The sequence below is a fragment of the Phyllobates terribilis genome, unplaced genomic scaffold, assembly GCF_046119375.1.
Source record: "Phyllobates terribilis strain yellow unplaced genomic scaffold, ASM4611937v1 Scaffold_11__3_contigs__length_659146591, whole genome shotgun sequence".
NCBI lineage: Eukaryota > Metazoa > Chordata > Amphibia > Anura > Dendrobatidae > Phyllobates > Phyllobates terribilis.
In genome coordinates this window covers 261,421,391-261,438,379 of record NW_027362771.1, presented here as the reverse complement: position 1 = coordinate 261,438,379, position 16,989 = coordinate 261,421,391, and the positions used below count along the sequence as shown (strand labels likewise).

At 48.9% G+C, this 16,989-nt stretch overlaps 1 protein-coding gene across 6 annotated transcripts in view; it reads right to left on the bottom strand.

The window, feature by feature from the left end:
- RELN (reelin) overlaps nucleotides 1–16,989 on the bottom strand; it is an 895,263-nt gene that overhangs the window by 134,523 nt on the left and 743,751 nt on the right. For all 6 annotated transcript variants that reach the window (XM_073652257.1, XM_073652259.1, XM_073652258.1 and 3 more), the window contains one exon: nucleotides 11,597–11,673. In XM_073652257.1, coding sequence (XP_073508358.1) covers nucleotides 11,597–11,673 — 77 coding nt within the window. The remainder of the gene's footprint in view (nucleotides 1–11,596; nucleotides 11,674–16,989) is intronic.

The window sequence follows — 16,989 nt, the reverse complement described above, 5'->3', positions numbered from 1 at the left end:
GGTGACGATGGACTGCAGGGGAGTCTTCTGGCTGGCCCGGTCCTTCCTTCTCAGATTGCACGGGCCACAGTCTCTGCACCACTTCTCGATGGTTCCCCTCATGCCTACCCAGTGGAACCGCTCGCGCAGCAGGAACTCCAGCTTTTTCCACCCGAAGTGTCCAGCTCCGTCGTGGTATGCCTCCATCACCATGGCTGCGTCTCTTCGTGGCACCACTACTTGCCAGAGTAGTTCATGCGTCCGGGAGTTGACCATTCTGCGGCACAACTTCCCCTTGTAAAGGAATAGTCGACTCTTCTCCGCCCATAGTTGTTTGGCTTCCTCCGGAGCGTCTGGTTCAAGGCGAGCCTCCGGCCGAGTCAGCATCTCCTTCACCAGTCGGACGGCAGGGTCGCTGTCTTGCGTTTCCGCCCAGTTGTAGTGGGGTAAGGGGTTCAACGTAGCAGCCTGCTTACCCCTTACCCGGTGGGAATACTGGATAGTCCCATGACGGTGGAACGCAGGGAGTTCAACTTCTTCCAGTCCCTCCGGATCTTCTCCTTCGTCCGGCAGGTTGGGCATCCTGGACAGGGCATCCGCGTTAGTATTGGAGCGTCCTGCCCGGTATTTGATTGTGAACTCGTAGTTGGACAGACGGGCCATCCACCTCTGCTCCAGGGCACCGAGTCTTGCCGTGTCCAGGTGTGTCAACGGGTTGTTATCCGTGTATACGGTGAACCGGGAAGAAGCGAGGTAATGCCTAAAGCGCTCGGTGACTGCCCATACCACGGCCAGGAACTCTAGCTTAAATGAGCTGTAATTCTCGGGGTTCCTTTCGGTGGGTCGCAGTTTTCGGCTGGCATAGGAGATTACTCGTTCTCTCCCCTGCTGAATCTGGGACAGTACGGCTCCTAGCCCGATGTTACTGGCGTCGGTGTAGAGGATGAAGGGCTGGCTATAGTCCGGGTACGCCAAGATTTCATCCCCCGTGAGGGCCATCTTCAGCTGGCGGAAGGACTCTTCTTCTAGCTCTTCCCATTTGAAGGGCGGCTTCTGGTTCTTGGCCTTTCGGGACTGGCCTATCAGGAGGTCCTGCATAGACGCTGCCTTTTTGGTGAAACCGGGAATAAACCTTCGGTAGTAGCCTACCAACCCTAGGAACTGCCGCACTTCTTTTACGCTGGAGGGGCTTGGCCATCCCTTAATTGCGGTGATCTTATCGGGGTCGGGAGCCACTCCGTCAGCGCTCACCACGTGTCCCAGGTATTGCACCTTTGGTTTCAGGAGGTGACACTTGGAGGGTTTCACCTTTAGGCCGTAACTCGCCAGAGCTTCGAACACCTCCGCCAGGTGTTTCAGGTGGTCCTCATAAGTTTTGGAGTATACGATGACATCGTCCAGGTAGAACAGGACCGTCTCGAAGTTTCTGTGGCCCAGACAGCACTCCATTAATCGTTGGAAGGTTCCTGGGGCGTTGCAGAGTCCGAACGGCATGCAGGTGAACTCGCTAAGTCCCATCGGGGTGGTGAATGCGGTCTTCTCCCGGTCCGCCTCTGCTACAGGAACCTGCCAGTACCCGCTAGTGAGATCCAAGGTAGAGAAGAAGTTAGCAGATCTTAAAGCAGCCAATGACTCCTCTATCCTTGGTAAGGGGTACGCATCCTTGTGTGTGATACGGTTGATTTTCCGGTAATCTACACACATCCTCATGGTGTTGTCTTTCTTTTTGACTAAAACTAGTGGGGCTGCCCAGGGGCTACAGCTATCCCGGATTACCCCAGCCTCCTTCATGTCTCTAAGCATCCCCTTGGCGTGTTGGTAATGTGCAGGGGGTACGGGTCGATACCTCTCTTTTATGGGAGGATGATCTCCCGTGGGGATGCGGTGTTCTACCCCCTTGACTCGCCCGAAGTCTAACGGGTGTTTACTAAACACTCTCTCATACTCTTGAACCACCCGATAGACTCCTTGTTTCTGATGTGAGGGAGTGGAATCAGTACCTAAATGTAGTTGCTGACACCAGTCCTCCATGTCTTTCTTAGAGCCGTTACCTTCCTCCGGGTGAGATGGAGGCAAGGGTTCCACAGATTGTATAGAATTTTGATTAGTGGTATATAATTTGGCTAGCGTGGCATACCGGGGCAGGTACACTTCCCTCTCCCCGATATTTATTATGCGAATGGGCACCCTCCCATGGCGTACATTGACCACCCCCCGTGCTGTCAAAATGGTGGGCCTACTGTCTGAGTAAACTGGTTCTACCATTGCCTGGTAATCTCTACCTCTCAGACCAATAGCTGCCCGGCACCAAATCATCATTTCACTTTCTCTTTCTGGAGCACCCGCTGCTCGCCGGAGCTGGCGTTCTTGGCAACCTGCTGTAAAAGGAAAATCACCTCTGCAAGACAATTTTCAATTACGTTAGTTCCTAGAGTTATTTTTGGGTGACTCTCATGTTTATCAATATCTACAATGATCAGTCCCTGTGCGGCCAGTTCGACTCTACCGATTTTGAGGGTCACCTCTTTAAATCCGATCTGTGGCACGGGCTGGCCATTGCTGGCGATGATACTCAAGTCGTCGTCAGGGTAGTGGGTAATATCCGAGTCATTCCAGTACTGCTTGAAGAGCACGTACGGGATGGTGGTGACCTGTGACCCGGTATCCAGTAGGGCACTCATGGGAATGCCATCCAGTACCACAGGCAAGACTGGACGTCCTCCCACATATATGTCGCGCCAGTTCGATGGGCCTGGTGATCTTTTTCCTGGGGGTTGGCCCTCTACCCCAGGTTGTGCCCGTTTAAAGAACAGTACCTTTCCATATGTCCGGGTTGATTGCAGCGGCGGCAGATGGGTCGTCCGTCCTCGCTGTATCGGTCACTGGGTCTTCCTCTGGCCGGTGGGGTCCTCCTTGGTCGACGCCACGGGATGTCCTCCGGTCCGGATGCCAGCTGGATCTTCCCTGGGGTGGAAACCTGTAAAGACTGCACAGTTCGGGTTAGCGCAGCAACGCTCTTAGCTAGCTCTTGGACCTGATGGTGTAGGTCTGGAGCCGGGTCATTGTCCAAAGCCTGCGCATCAGCTCCCACAGGCCCTGCCGACAAGGGCGCCGCCTCCTGGTGGTAAGTGATAGCTGGGCGCCTGTGGGTAACAACGCCACCCGGTGCTGGTTCTCGGAGCACCCGGATAGCTCTATCCTTGAACTGTGCAAAGTCCAGATGGGGATCCTGTAAGGCCATTGCCCGCAACTGGGTTCGGTGGGCATTGCAATATAAACCCTCTATAAATTGTTCAGTCAATAGCCTGTCCTCGTTTCCCACCCCATCAGGGTCGGTCTGCTTTATGGCCCTCAGGGCCTCTTGTAGGTTTAGTGCATAGTCCCTTATACTCTCATGCGCTCGCTGCTTGCACCCGTAGAATCTAAGCTTAATCTCGGCTGAGGTGCGGGTATCAAAGGTGTCCTTCAGCCGGGTTAGTATCCCTGCGACAGTCTTCCTCCCAGGTGGCCAGGATTTTACTTCCCTTTTGGCTGCCCCGGTTAGTTGGGCCACCAGGATGCTCACTTTTTGCTCTTCTGTGAGGGGGTACACCTGGAAGAGGCTATCCAGCTTTTCTCTAAAGTCATGCAGGGTATGTGACTCCCCTGAGTACTGGGGTAGCCAAGCTGCTCCCGGGATATAGGGCATGGTGAAGGGCATAACTGCAGCAGCGGTAGCGCTGGCGGGGGTTGAGGCAGTGAAGCTCTCCTCCGTATCCGACATCTTCCTCCCCCCTAGTGGACCGTGGCCTACCTTGCGATGATCCTCTTCCGTAGGCCGCGGCTCCGCAGTGGATCGTCAGGGTTGAGGACCTTCCGTCGCGCTCCTGTGACGTCGGCGTCTGCTGGGCTCCTTCCAGGACCTTACGCAACGTCCGGACGTGAGGCGGGGCTTCAGTTCTCGCGCGCTTTCGGAGTCCACGCCCCTCTTCTTCCCGCGCGGCGTCCTCAAGATGGCGTCCAATGGCGGGAAAACTCCACGGATGGCGGGAAGAAGGTCGAAGATGGCGCCGGATGGCGGGAAAACTTCGCGGATGGCGGGAAGAAGGTAGAAGATGGCGCCGGATGGCGGGAAACCTTCACCACTGGTAAGTTTGAACAGTCTTTGCTTTTCAGGCACGCAGTACCCGGTGGTTGCGGGCACGAAATCCTGCCGACTACGCCAAAGTTGACGCGCCCCTTGGGCCTGTGTCGCGCTGCGTTGCGCACGCGGGAGCCTACCCGGAGCCGGATCAGTGGAGGGTTGTAGTCTCGTGGCGGTGACCCGGTCCGTGCCCAGGGAGTCAAACTAGACGGCAGTCTATTAGTAGTAAATAGTTGATGACTACGCCACCCGTTGAGTGCAGCCAGGAAGCTGCTGCTGCAGGGCAGACCGCTGAGGCCGGTGGTAGGATTGTGCAGCGTGATAGTATAACCCCCAACGGGAGGGGTATGGCCTCAGGGCAGCCGACGTGGATGATGGGGGTAGCAGGAACCACTCAGAGACGGTACGGTGTAGTTCAGGGTCTTTACTAGTAACAACGACAGACCCTCCCGGAGTACTTGCTAGCAAACGGGGCCTGGTCAGTCTTTGAGCAGATGGGATCTCCCCTGGCCAGGCGTAGTTGTAGGCCTCCCAAACTGACTGTACTCTTCTGGCTACCTTGCTAGAAGCTGATGTAAGTAGCCCACGTCCCTGAGTGTACCGTGTGGTGCTCACCCGTATGGCCGGTGACTCGGGGCCTTCTAATGGCTTCCGCTCCACGATGGCGGTGCTGGTCCCACGCGTGTGACCGTGCCTTCGGGCTTCTGGGCCAGAGGACCTGAAATCCCCTGCCTGACGGATTCTGCTGCTGGGTAGGAGTTAGTCCCCACAGCCTCGGACTCCGGGTCCGGTAAAGAATCTTCTTAGTCAGGGCGAGCTCTGCAGCTGCCAGCCCCTGACTCCTTGTAACTCTGCTGTTTCCTATGCTGCTTCTTGTCTCCACTCTCCTTGTCTGACTCACCCTGCCTCAGCCCCGGGTTTATACAGGGGAAGTTCTTCCCCTCCCAAGACTGGGCAGGAGGTGTGGCATGCACAGGATCCCTGACCAAAGGACCTCCCACCTGCTCTCAGACATAACATTACATTACTGTGGAAAACCAGACCCCTGGGGTGCCACAATTACATATCCCAGAAAATAGTATCACAAATCATTTTTTTACAAACTTATGAATTTTTATTTTCACCACTTAAAAAAAGTGTATACAGTGGGGGAAATAAGTATTTGATCCCTTGCTGTTTTTGTAAGTTTGCCCACTGAACAGTCTATAATTTTAAGGGTAGGTTACCAATTTATCTAATTTATACAATGTGATTTTCTTGATTTTTTTTGTTGGATATTCTATTTCTCAATGTTAAAATTAACCTACCCTTAAAATTATAGACTGTTCTTGTCTTTGTCAGTGAGCAAACTTACAAAAACAGCAAGGGATCAAATAATTATTTCCTCCACTGTATATATGCAAGTTAGATATCATTATAACTATACTGACCTGGAGAATAATGTTTACAGGTCATTTTTCCAATACAATCTTTTTCATTACACTATATGGAGGACAATGGAGTGCATTATACTTTATGGAGGACTATGAGGTGAATTATACTATATGGAGGACTATGGGGAGTGCATTATACTGTATGGAGGACTACGGAGTGCAGTGTACTATATGGAGAATTATGGGGTGCAGTATACTGTATGGAGGACCCATCATAATATTTAGCAGGCTTTGTTGGGGGCTTTATATTGTATGAAAGAAATTATACAGTGTAAAAATTTGTGTGGGGTCCATCATACTGCGTAGGGGCCATTATACTGTTCGGAGGGCTAGTGGAGGCCATTATACAGTGTGGTGAGGTGTAGTGACATTATTCTTTATGTAGACCCATTATACTACATGGAGGGCTATGTGGGGGGTCCCAGTTGAGGGGCCATACTGTGTTGAGGTCACCATACTTTGCCAGGTGAGTTGAGGTGGGGTACAGTTGAGCCATCATACTGTGTGTGTTGACATACTTTATGGGTGTAATGAAAGGGAAATATAAGGCTTCAGTAGGAAGAAATTACTTTGTAAGGACTGCAAAGTTGTGACATATGCTCTTCTGTAACCTTGCCAAATATTTTTTTTTTTGTTGGGGGGGGGGGGGCAATTAAAACTTCTGCTATGGGGCCCCATGATTTCTATGTATGCCCATGCATAGATCAGAGTAGGTTGAAGCCCTTTACAACTTCCAGTTCATCGCTGTCCATCTCACATGAGTCCCGGTCGTACCTGCCAGTAGTCAATATCTTTGTCTTCATTGTGTTGTCCCATGTTCGAGCTTTCCATCTTAACAGTACATAATAAGTCCTTCATTCCATCTACACTTGTTGCTATCAATGTTATATTTTCTGTGTATTTAAGATTGTTGATGATTTAACCAGCAATTTTGATTCCGTCTTCTTTTTTGGCAAGTCCAGCCAATAGTTTCTGCATATAAATTGAATAGAAATGATGACAGGATGCAGCCTTGTCTGACGCGTTGCTCTACTTTGACCCATGCCTTGTCACTGTGTTCTGTTTGGACTGTTGCTTCTTAGTCGATGTAAAGGATCCTAATGAGATGGTTCAGCACACCCATATCCTTCATGGAATTGCAAAGTTTCTGGTGATCAGTCTTTGCTGTAGTCGATGAAGCAAAAATAGATCTCCTTGTTGTGTTCTTTGGCCTTTTCCATTATCTATTTAATGTTAGCAATCACATCTCTTGTTCCTCTGCCTTTTCTGAATCCTGCTTGTTCCTCTGGCAGCTCTTTGTCAAAATAAGGGCTCGCTCACACTGGTGTATAACACGGCCAAGTGCTATCCGTTGTTTTGTTGGATAGCACTTAGCCCAATGTTATACTATGGGGCAGTGTGATTTCGGCATGAAAAAACACTTGCAGCATACTGCGAGTGCATCCGATGATCAGATCACGAGCACCCATACAAGTCTGTGGGTACGTGTGAAACATCGGACTGCACTCAGGTGACATCCGAGTGCAGTCCGGCATCCGCAGACACAGAGAATGGAGAAGATGGAGAAATTAAGTTCTCTGCACCTGTGATACAATTCTGTCATGTAAGAGAACTGGGTCACAGTAAGATGACACTCAGATCAAACTGACAGCGTTTGAAACGAGTATCATAAGCATAATTGTCACAATTCTCTCACATGAGCAAATTGACGGCTGTGTGACCCCGGCCTAAGGTTGTAACCGTCTTTGTAAGATCTTCAGTAGCATTTTGTTGGCATGAGGTATGAGCATAATAGTCCGATTGTTTTCACAGTCAGTAGCATCTCTCTTCTTCTGAATAGGAGTGCTATTTTCAAGCTCAGTACAGTACTAATTTAGGTGTAATCCACATCTATCATTCTACAATAAAGATTCCAGATTACCAACTTTTTGCAACTGTTTTCAGCTCTCTAAATACCTCAGTCTCTGCCATCAAGGTATCGCATCTCTGCAAGGAAGTTATCATTTTGCTAATATATTTCTGCTATTTACAGTATGTGTGAACCGCATCTCTGCAAGGCTAGCTTATCAAAACTTCATTGCTATCTTACAGTTAACTATTCCTTTACTACAGGTCACTGATTGCATACATCTCTGCTTTTAAAGATAACCCTGCAGCAAGTTCCAGATAGCCTATATACAGTGGGTACAGAAAGTATTCAGACCCCTTTAAATTTTTCACTCTTTGTTTCATTGTAGCCATTTAGTAAATTCTAAAAAGTTCATTTTTTTTCTCATTAATGTACACTCTGCACCCCATCTTGACTGAAAAAAAACAGAAATGAAGAAATTTTTGCAAATTTCTTAAAAAAGAAAAGCTGAAATATCACATGGTCATAAGTATTCAGACCCTTTGCTCAGTATTGAGTAGAAGCACCCTTTTGAGCTAGTACAGCCATGAATCTTCTTGGGAATGATGCAACAAGTTTTTCACACCTGGATTTAGGGATCCTCTGCCATTCTTCCTTGCAGATCCTCTCCAGTTCTGTCAGGTTGGATGGTGAACATTGGTGGAAAGCCATTTTCAGGTCTCTCCAGAGATGCTCAATTGGGTTCAGGTCAGGGCTCTGACTGGGCCAGTCAAGAATGGTCACAGAGTTGTTCTAAAGCCACTGTTATTTTAGCTGTGTGCACTGCTTAGGGTCATTGTCTTGTTGGAAGGTGAACCTTCGGCCAAGTCTGAGGTCCAGAGCACTCTGGAAGAGGTTTTCATCCAGGATATCTCTGTACTTGGCCACATTCATATTTCCTTTAATTTCAACCAGTCGTCCTGTCCCTGCAGCTGAAAAACACCCCCATAGCATGATGCTGCCACCACCATATTTCACTGTTGGGATTGTATTGGGCAGGTGAGGAGCAGTGCATGGTTTTCTCCACACATACCGCTTAGAATTATCACCAAAAAGTTCTATCTTCGTCTCATCAGACCAGAGAATCTTATTTCTCATAGTCTGGGAGTCCTTCGTGAGTTTTTGAGCAAACTCTATGCGGGCTTTCATATGTCTTGCACTGAGGAGAGACTTCCGTCAGGCCACTGTGCCATAAAGGCCCGACTGGTGGAGGGCTGCAGTGATAGTTGACTTTGTGGAACTTTCTCCCATCTCTCTACTGCATTTAAGGAGCTCAGCCACAGTGATCTTGGGGTTCTTCTTTACCTCTCTCACCAAGGCTCTTCTCACACGATTGCTCAGTTTGGCTGGACGGCCAGGTCTAGGAAGACTTCTGGTGGTCCCAAACTTCTTCCATTTAAGGGTTATGGAGGCCACTGTGCTCTTAGGAACCTTGAGTACTGCAGAAATTCTTTTGTAACCTTGGCCAGATCTGTGCCTTGCCACAATTCTGTCTCTGAGGTCCTTTGGCAGTTCCTTTGAGCTCATGATTCTCATTTGGTTTGACATGCAGTGTGAGCTGTGAGGTCTTATATAGACAGGTGTGTGTGTGGCACCCCAGGGTTCTGGTTACCACAGTAATAGCAATATTACGTCTGTGAGCAGGTGGGAGGTCTCCTGGTCAGGAACCCTAAGCATGCCACACCTCCTGCCCAGTCCTGGGAGGGGAAGAACTTCCCCTATATAAACTGGGGCTGAGGTGGGGTTAAAAAGAAAAAGAAGAGAAGAAGAGGAGTCCCAGACAGAGACACAGTCTGGTCTGGAGTGGAGCAGATGCAGGGAGAGCAAGATCAGGAGCTCTGTGGGAGCAGTGATAAAAGGGGTCCAGGACTGGAAGCTGTAGAGCTCGTCCTGACTGAAGAGATCTCACCGGACACGGAGTCCGAGGCTGTGGGGACTGTTCCATACCCAGCAGCAGAAACCGTCCGGCAGGGGATTTCAGGTCCTCTGGCCAAGAAACCCGAAGGCACGGTCAAACGCAAGGGACCAGCACCGCCGTCGTGGAGCGGAGGCTACCAGAAGGCCCCGAGTCACCGGCCATACGGGTGAGCACCACACGGTACACTCAGGGACGTGGGCTACTTTTACTCGCTTCTAGCAAGGTAGCCAGGAAGAGTACAATTAGTTGGGGAGGCCTACAACTCCGCCTGGCCGGGGGAGATCCTATCTGCTCACGGACTGACCAGGCCCTGATCGCTAGCCAGTACTCCCGGGAGGGTCTACCTTTGCCACCAGTAAAGACCCTGAACTACACCGCACCGTCTCTGAGTGGTTCCTGGTGCCTGCGTGCAATTCTGCTATCCCCATCATCCACGTCTGCTGCCCTGAGGCCATACCCCTCCCGTTGGGGGTTATACTACCCACGCTGCACAACTGTACCACCGGCCTCAGCGGTCTGCCCTGCAGCGGCGGCTTCGTAACCGCATTCAACGGGTGGCGTAGTCGAACACTATAACATCTTCTGCTAAATTCCGCCACTTAGTTTGACACCCTGGGCACGGACCGGGTCACCGCCACGAGGACTACTAACCCCGACAGATCCGGCTCCGGGTATTCCCCGCGTGCGCAACGCTACACAACACAGGCCCAGGGGGCGCGTCATGTGCCTTTCCAAATCAAGTCCTATCAGTTTAATTAAACACAGTTGGACTCCAATGAAGGAGTAGAATCATCTCAAGGAGGATGACAAGGAAATGGACAGCATGTGACTTAAATATGAGTGTCTGAGCATAGGGTCTGAATACTTATGACCATATGATATTTCAGTTTTTCTTTTTTAATAAATTTGCAAAAATTTCTACATTTGTGTTTTTTTCAGTCAAGATGGGGTGCGAGAGTGTACATTAATGAGAAAAAAAATGAACTTTTTAGAATTTACCAAATGGGTGCAATGAAACAAAGAGTGAAAAATATAAAGGGCTCTGAATACTTTCCGTACCCACTCTACATGTACAATTCCTGTGGGTATCCACACACTAAGATCTGCTTCATTTTTGGCCACATCAATTTTGCAATGAAATGCAATAAGAGGAGATCAAAACATTGTATCTACCCCCAAATGGCATCAGTAACACGTCAGCTTACGGGGTCAAGAAATAATCCCTCACACAGCCCCATATCCCAAAAAATAAACATGTTACTGGTCTCGGAAAATGGTGACAAAATCAAAAACATTTTTTCTTAAAAGTTTCCAATTTTTTTCCCACCACTTAAGTAAAAAAACCAAACTATACATGTTTGGTATCTGCGTACTCATACTGACCTGGAGAATCATGTTGCCCGGTCAGATTTACCATGTAGTGAACATGGTACATAAAAAATAAAACTATTGTGAAATTGCACTTTTTTTGCAATTTCAACGTACTTTGATTTTTGTTCCCCGCTTTTCAGTACACTACAATGAATGGTGTCATGTCATTCAAAAGTACAACTCGTCCCATAAAAAAATAAGTTCTGATATGACTATATTGACAGAAAAATAAAAAGTTATTGCTCTTGGAAGAAGAAGAGGAAAAAACAAAGTAAAAAATTCTAAAATGGCTATGGCCTGAAGGGGTTAATAGCCTGTTTAGACAGGCAGTCCATGTTTTAGATGTACACAGAACGATCATTAGTGGATCGTTCTATGTGAATTGGCTGCCATTTTTTTCAGCCGCTCAGGTATGGTTTAAACCGGACAATTTGCTGCTGAGACCAATGATGTTTTAGGCAAACCAAAAGATTTTCATTTCATTTCACTTGACAAATGAACACTTTACTCATTCATTGAATGACCAGCAGCCTGTTTACAGTGCACAGTTATGAGGAAACAAACGTGTTCTCCATAACAATGCAGTACAAATGCACCTTTAGTCTTCATACACAAGTTGGAGGTCTCCGCAAGCATAAACAATACCTCACTAGGCCTATGATTAAACTAGTAAATAATGTATTAAGCATTTTAATCAAGATGAAATTGTTATATGAAGACCATGCTCAGGCTATCATAACTTGGAATGGTCAGTAATGTCATGTATGTAATGCCTTATATTGTATAATAGAATAAAAGTTTTAATCCTAATGGGATTAGGAAAAATGTGTAGGACAAAGAGTTATAGTGATGTCATGTAAAAGGGCACAAAATCAAATGTTTACCTTCGTTTCTTGACTTTGGCTTGCTACAAGAAGAGCCACCATTCTTACTTCCAATCTGTATATAAAATTGAAGTAATCTGTAAAAAATCAAGTAGAATAAGGAGGAGAATATATGTTGTAGATTTGAAACAATGCAGAGTAATTCTTTAATGTTTAAAATAGAATCATCAGGAAATTTTTTTTTCATCTTGTAAAAACAAGCAACCTTGCAATTGATTTATTAACAATCATATCTGTTCTCAAGAACAGAAGGATTATTTAATTCTACAGTTCACTGTTCATTGCCAAGTTTAGCAGCCACCACTGCAATCTATCAGATGCAAGGAGAGCAGAGCTTGCAAGCTCTCTGCTAAAGATCTTGTAAGAGCTGCTCTGAAGCTGTGCAGAAAGCTGGATCCAGCCAGCTTTAGAGTCCATGTGCTCTTTCGATGTGCAGAGACAAAGCGGTCTCTGCTTGCAGCATGGGAGAGCACACAGTTCAGGCCAGACCTCTCCTGGTTACTAGCTTCTTGTCTTCCTCAGGACAAGAGGTGCAAAAAGTCTTTAAAACCTCTTTAAACAATTTAGTATTTTATATGAAAAAAAATACTTTGAATCTATTTAAAAAAAGGGTAAAAGAAAGTAGCACCAGGATTTGTGTGGAAATGTCATGACCTCTATTCAACGTCCTTACAATAATAGATACAAAAAATGGGAGCTCTCCAAATTACAATGTAAAAACAAAAAGGGTACTCTTTACACATTGCAATTTGTAATGCTGGTGTTGTTTGAATCTATTTATCTTTTTATCTATCTATCTGTCTGTCTGTCTGTCTATCTGTTTATCTATCGAAACAATTAAGCAGCATTTGTAGTATATTGCCAGGTGCACAACTTCAAAGGATTACCAAAAATCCCATATCTATCTATCTATCTATCTATCTATCTATCTATCTATCTATCTATCTATCTGTCTCCCTCACAGGGGGTGATACCATGCCTGGAAGCAAGGAGGGATCCCCTAATCAGGTATACCAGCATACAACACTTTCCTGGCTCCAGACCAGAAAGGGGAGCTCCTCCCCTTAGCAACTGGAATCTGGAGGTGGGGTTAGTAAGAGAGAGTTGAAAAGAGTTGAAGACAGGAGAACGACGAGGAAGGACCTGGGGAGTGGAGCTGTGGATAAGCTCGCCCCAGAGAGAATTGAAAGTGAACCGGACACCGGAGTCCGTGGTTGTGGGGCACTGAAGGCCCAGCAGCTGAATCCGGAGGGCAGGAGACTGCAGGTCTCCTGGCCCCACCAGATGCCTGGCTGCTCAGCAGCATCATAGGGCCCAGCACTGCCAGGTGGGAGCGACACTTGAGGAAGGCCCGAGCTGCCTGCCATACGGGTGAGGAAGAGACGTTTTACTCAGGGACGAGGGCCGCAGCATAGCTTCAAGCAGCAGGGCCAAAGAGAATAGCACAGAGGGAAGGCCTACAACTCTACCTGGCGAGGTGGATCCCTAACTTGCTTCCAGGTCGCCCTGACCTCCACCACCAGCTAGTACCCGTGCCCTGGTCTGCTCTGACAAACCGCAAGTAAAGATAGAGGACACCGCCATCAATTTGTTGTCTGGTCATTGTCTGCGCCCTCAGCCCTGCATTACACCGCACCCACAATATCTACCTCCACAATTCTTCATATACTGCCCTGGAGCTTAGCTCTGCCTGTGGAGAGCTGAACCAACTCTGCTGCGTCACCATCAGCTCCAGTGGATCTGCACCGCAGCGGCGGCCCCATACCACAGGTGGCGTCACAAACATTATCTCTAAAAACTATATTCTCCTTTTACTTTCCCTTTAATTGACCGCCCTGGGTCATGGACCGGGTCACGGCCACTGTGACATCCCCAGCACCGACCGGCCCGTCTACCGAGTACCCCACGGCCCCAGGGGGCGCGTCAACTTGGCGTCACGAACAGGATTCGAGGCCCGGTATAACTGGGTACTGTGTGCCATAGACTTTGCTGAGCTGTATAATCTTGTGATTTGACGTCAGCGGAGGGGAAGCAGGAGGCCCCGATCCGTAACCACCAGGTAAGCGATCCCTCTCGCCTGCAGGGCAGCATACTGGTACGCCAGCAGAAACCCAGGACCTGTCTCATGTTCACTAGGGGGGAGGAAGATGCCCAACCTGGAAGAGGATCCAGCTGCGAGCGCGGCCGCCGCCACGATACTGCCTTTATCCATGCCGTATATACCGGGGGCGGCGTGGTTGCCCCAGTACTCAGGGGAGTCGCACACCCTGAGCGAATTTGAGGCGAGACTGCGCAGTTTGTTTCAAGTGTACCCCCTGACTGAGGAGCAAAAAGTCAGCATCCTCATAGGCCAGCTAATCAGTGCAGCCCAGGGGGAGGTGAAGTCCTGGCCGGGCAGGGACAAAAGCACTGTTAAGCAAATACTGGCCCGGGTGAAGGATACCTTTGACACCCGCACAGCAGCAGAGATTAAAATGAAGTTCTACGGGTGCAAACAAAGGGTGCAGGACAGTGTACGGGATTATGCTCTAAACCTGCAGGAGGCGCTGCGGGCCATTAAACAGGTAGACCCCGACAGTGTGTGAGATGTGTGAGACGAGGACAGATTGCTAACTGAGCAGTTTATCGAAGGGCTCCTGTCTAACGCTCACCGGCCACAGCTGTGCATTATGGCTCTGCAAAACCCTGATCTGGACTTTGCGCAATTTAAAGACCGGGCCATCCGGGTGCTGCGAGAATCAACCCCAAGTGGCACTGCACCCCTCCGGCGCCCAGCTATCACATACCACCAGAAGGTGGGGTCCTTCTCCCCGGCACCTGTGGAGGCTGACGCGCAGACCCTAGATAATGATCCCTCTGCAGACCTATGCCTTCAGGTCCAGGAGCTTACCAAAAGTGTGGCTACACTAACCAAAAACGTGCAGGCCATGCAAGTGTCTCCAAAGGAAAGAATCCAGATGGCTTCCAGTCCAGATGACGTCCCGTGACGACGACAGAGAAGAATTCCACCAACCAGAGGGAGAAAGAGCGATCGCTACGACCAGAACGGACAACCCATCTGCCGCCACTGTCAAAAGGCGGGGCACCTCACAAGATTCTGTGATTTAAACAAGCAACCCCTGGGGCAGAGGGCCAACCCCCAGGAGTAAGACGACCAGGCCCACAAAGTAGGAGAGACAAGTACATGGGAGGACGACCGGTCCTATCTGTTGTGCTTGATGGCATCCCGATGAATGCGTTACTGGACACTGGTTCCCAGGTGACAACGATGCCATATATCCTTTTCAAACAATACTGGACTGATTCAGACATTACCCGCAGTCCAGATGAACATAACATCTTTGCCAGCAATGGTCAGCCCTTGCCTCAGGTAGGGTATAAAGAGGTGACCATAAAGGTTGGCGGAGTAGAATTGCTATCACAAAGGTTGATTATTGTAGATATTGATCACCGAGAAAGCCATCCTATGATAACCTTAGGCACCAATGTGATAGAGAATTGTCTTGGGGAAATTATTGTTTTGTTGCCACAGGAAGCAGAGACTGCCAGTTCTAGTCAGCAGCGAGTTCTGTAGAAGGAGATCAAAGCCCTGATGCAGAGAAAACAGGTAGAGCTGTCTGGTGGAGAAGTTGGCAGTGTCAGAATGAGTGATCCATTCCCCATTGCAATGCCCCCTACGAGTGAAATGTTAATATGGTGTCGGGCAGCAATAGGTCTCAGGGGTCAAGATTATCAGGAACTGGTAGAACCTGTGTACTCTCATAGTAGGCCCACCATCTTGACGGCCAGGGGGGCAGTCGATGTCCGCAAGGGGAGAGTACCGATATGCATCCTGAATTGTGGAGAGAAAGAAGTCCATTTACCCTGGAATACCACCCTTGCTAAGCTGTTCACTGTCAGTAACAATGCAATAAAGGCACCCTTGCCTCCATCCGAACAGGCAGAAGACAATGGCCCCAAGTGGCAGGTGGAGGATTGGTGTCAGAAGCTACAAGTAGTCACCGACTCCATCCCTTTGCACCAAAAGCATGGGGTGTAGCGGGGGTCCAAGAATATGAAGAGTCTTTAGCAAACACCCACTAGACTTTGGGCACGTAAAAGGGGTCCAACATGATATCCCCACAGGAGATCATTCGCCCATTAAAGAGAGGTACCGGCCTGTACCCCCCAGCTCACTATCGATGTGCCAAGGGAATGTTATGGGAGATGAAGGAGGCTGGGGTGATCAGAGATAGTTGTAGCCCCTGTGCAGCTCCATTATTCCTCGTTAGAAAGAAAGATCGTACAATGAGGATGTGTGTTGATTATAGGCAGATTAACCGCATTACACATAAGGACACCTACCCATTACCCAGAATTGAGGAATCATTAGCTGCACTAAGATCCGTTAACTATTTCTCCACTTTGGATCTCACCAGTGGGTATTGGCAGGTTCCCGTGCCAGAGGCGGACAGAGAGAAGACCGCGTTTACGACACCAATGGGCTTCTACGAGTTCAACTGCATGCCATTTGGGCTCTGCAATGGCCCGGGAACTTTCCAGCGGTTAATGGAGTGTTGCCTAGGACACAAAAACTTTGAAACCATCCTGCTGTACCTAGATGATGTAATCGTCTACTCAAAGACATACGAAGACCACCTGGAGCACCTGGCCGAGGTGTTCGAAGGTCATGTGCTAAGCGCCGAAGGTGTTGCACCAGACCCTGAAAAAGTCACCGTGATCAAGGACTGGCCAAGACCCTCCACTCTCAAGGAAGTGCGGCAGTTCCTCGGACTGGTAGGCTACTACAGGAGATTCATCAAGATAGCGGCGCCCATGGCAGGACCTCTTAGTAGGCCAGTCCAAGAAGGCCAAGAACCTGAATCCTCCGTTCAAGTGGAGTAAAACAGAAGAAGAATCCTTCACTCGACTGAAAGTGGCTCTTATGGGAGACGAAGTCCTGGCCTACCCCGACTATGGCCAACCCTTTGTACTCTATATGGATGCCAGCAACGTGGGATTGGGAGCAGTGCTGTCCCAGGTACAGCAAGGCAGAGAGAGTGATTGCCTACACCAGCAGGAAGCTCCGTCCCACGAAAAGGAACCCCGACAACTATAGTTCCTTCAAGTTGGAGTTTTTAGCCATAGTCTGGGCTGTAACAGAGCGCTTCAAACACTACCTGGCTTCAGAGAAGTTTACAATCTTCACAGACAATAATCCGCTGACCCACCTTGAAACGGTGAAGCTAGGTGAGCTGGAGCAGCGATGGATGGCCCGGCTGTCAAACTACGAGTTTACCATTAAGTATCGGGCGGGGCATAAAAACGCTAATTCTGATGCGCTGTCCAGGATGCCCAACTTGCCAGATGGGGGAGAAGACTTGGAAGAGCTGGAGGAGATAGAGCTACCGGCT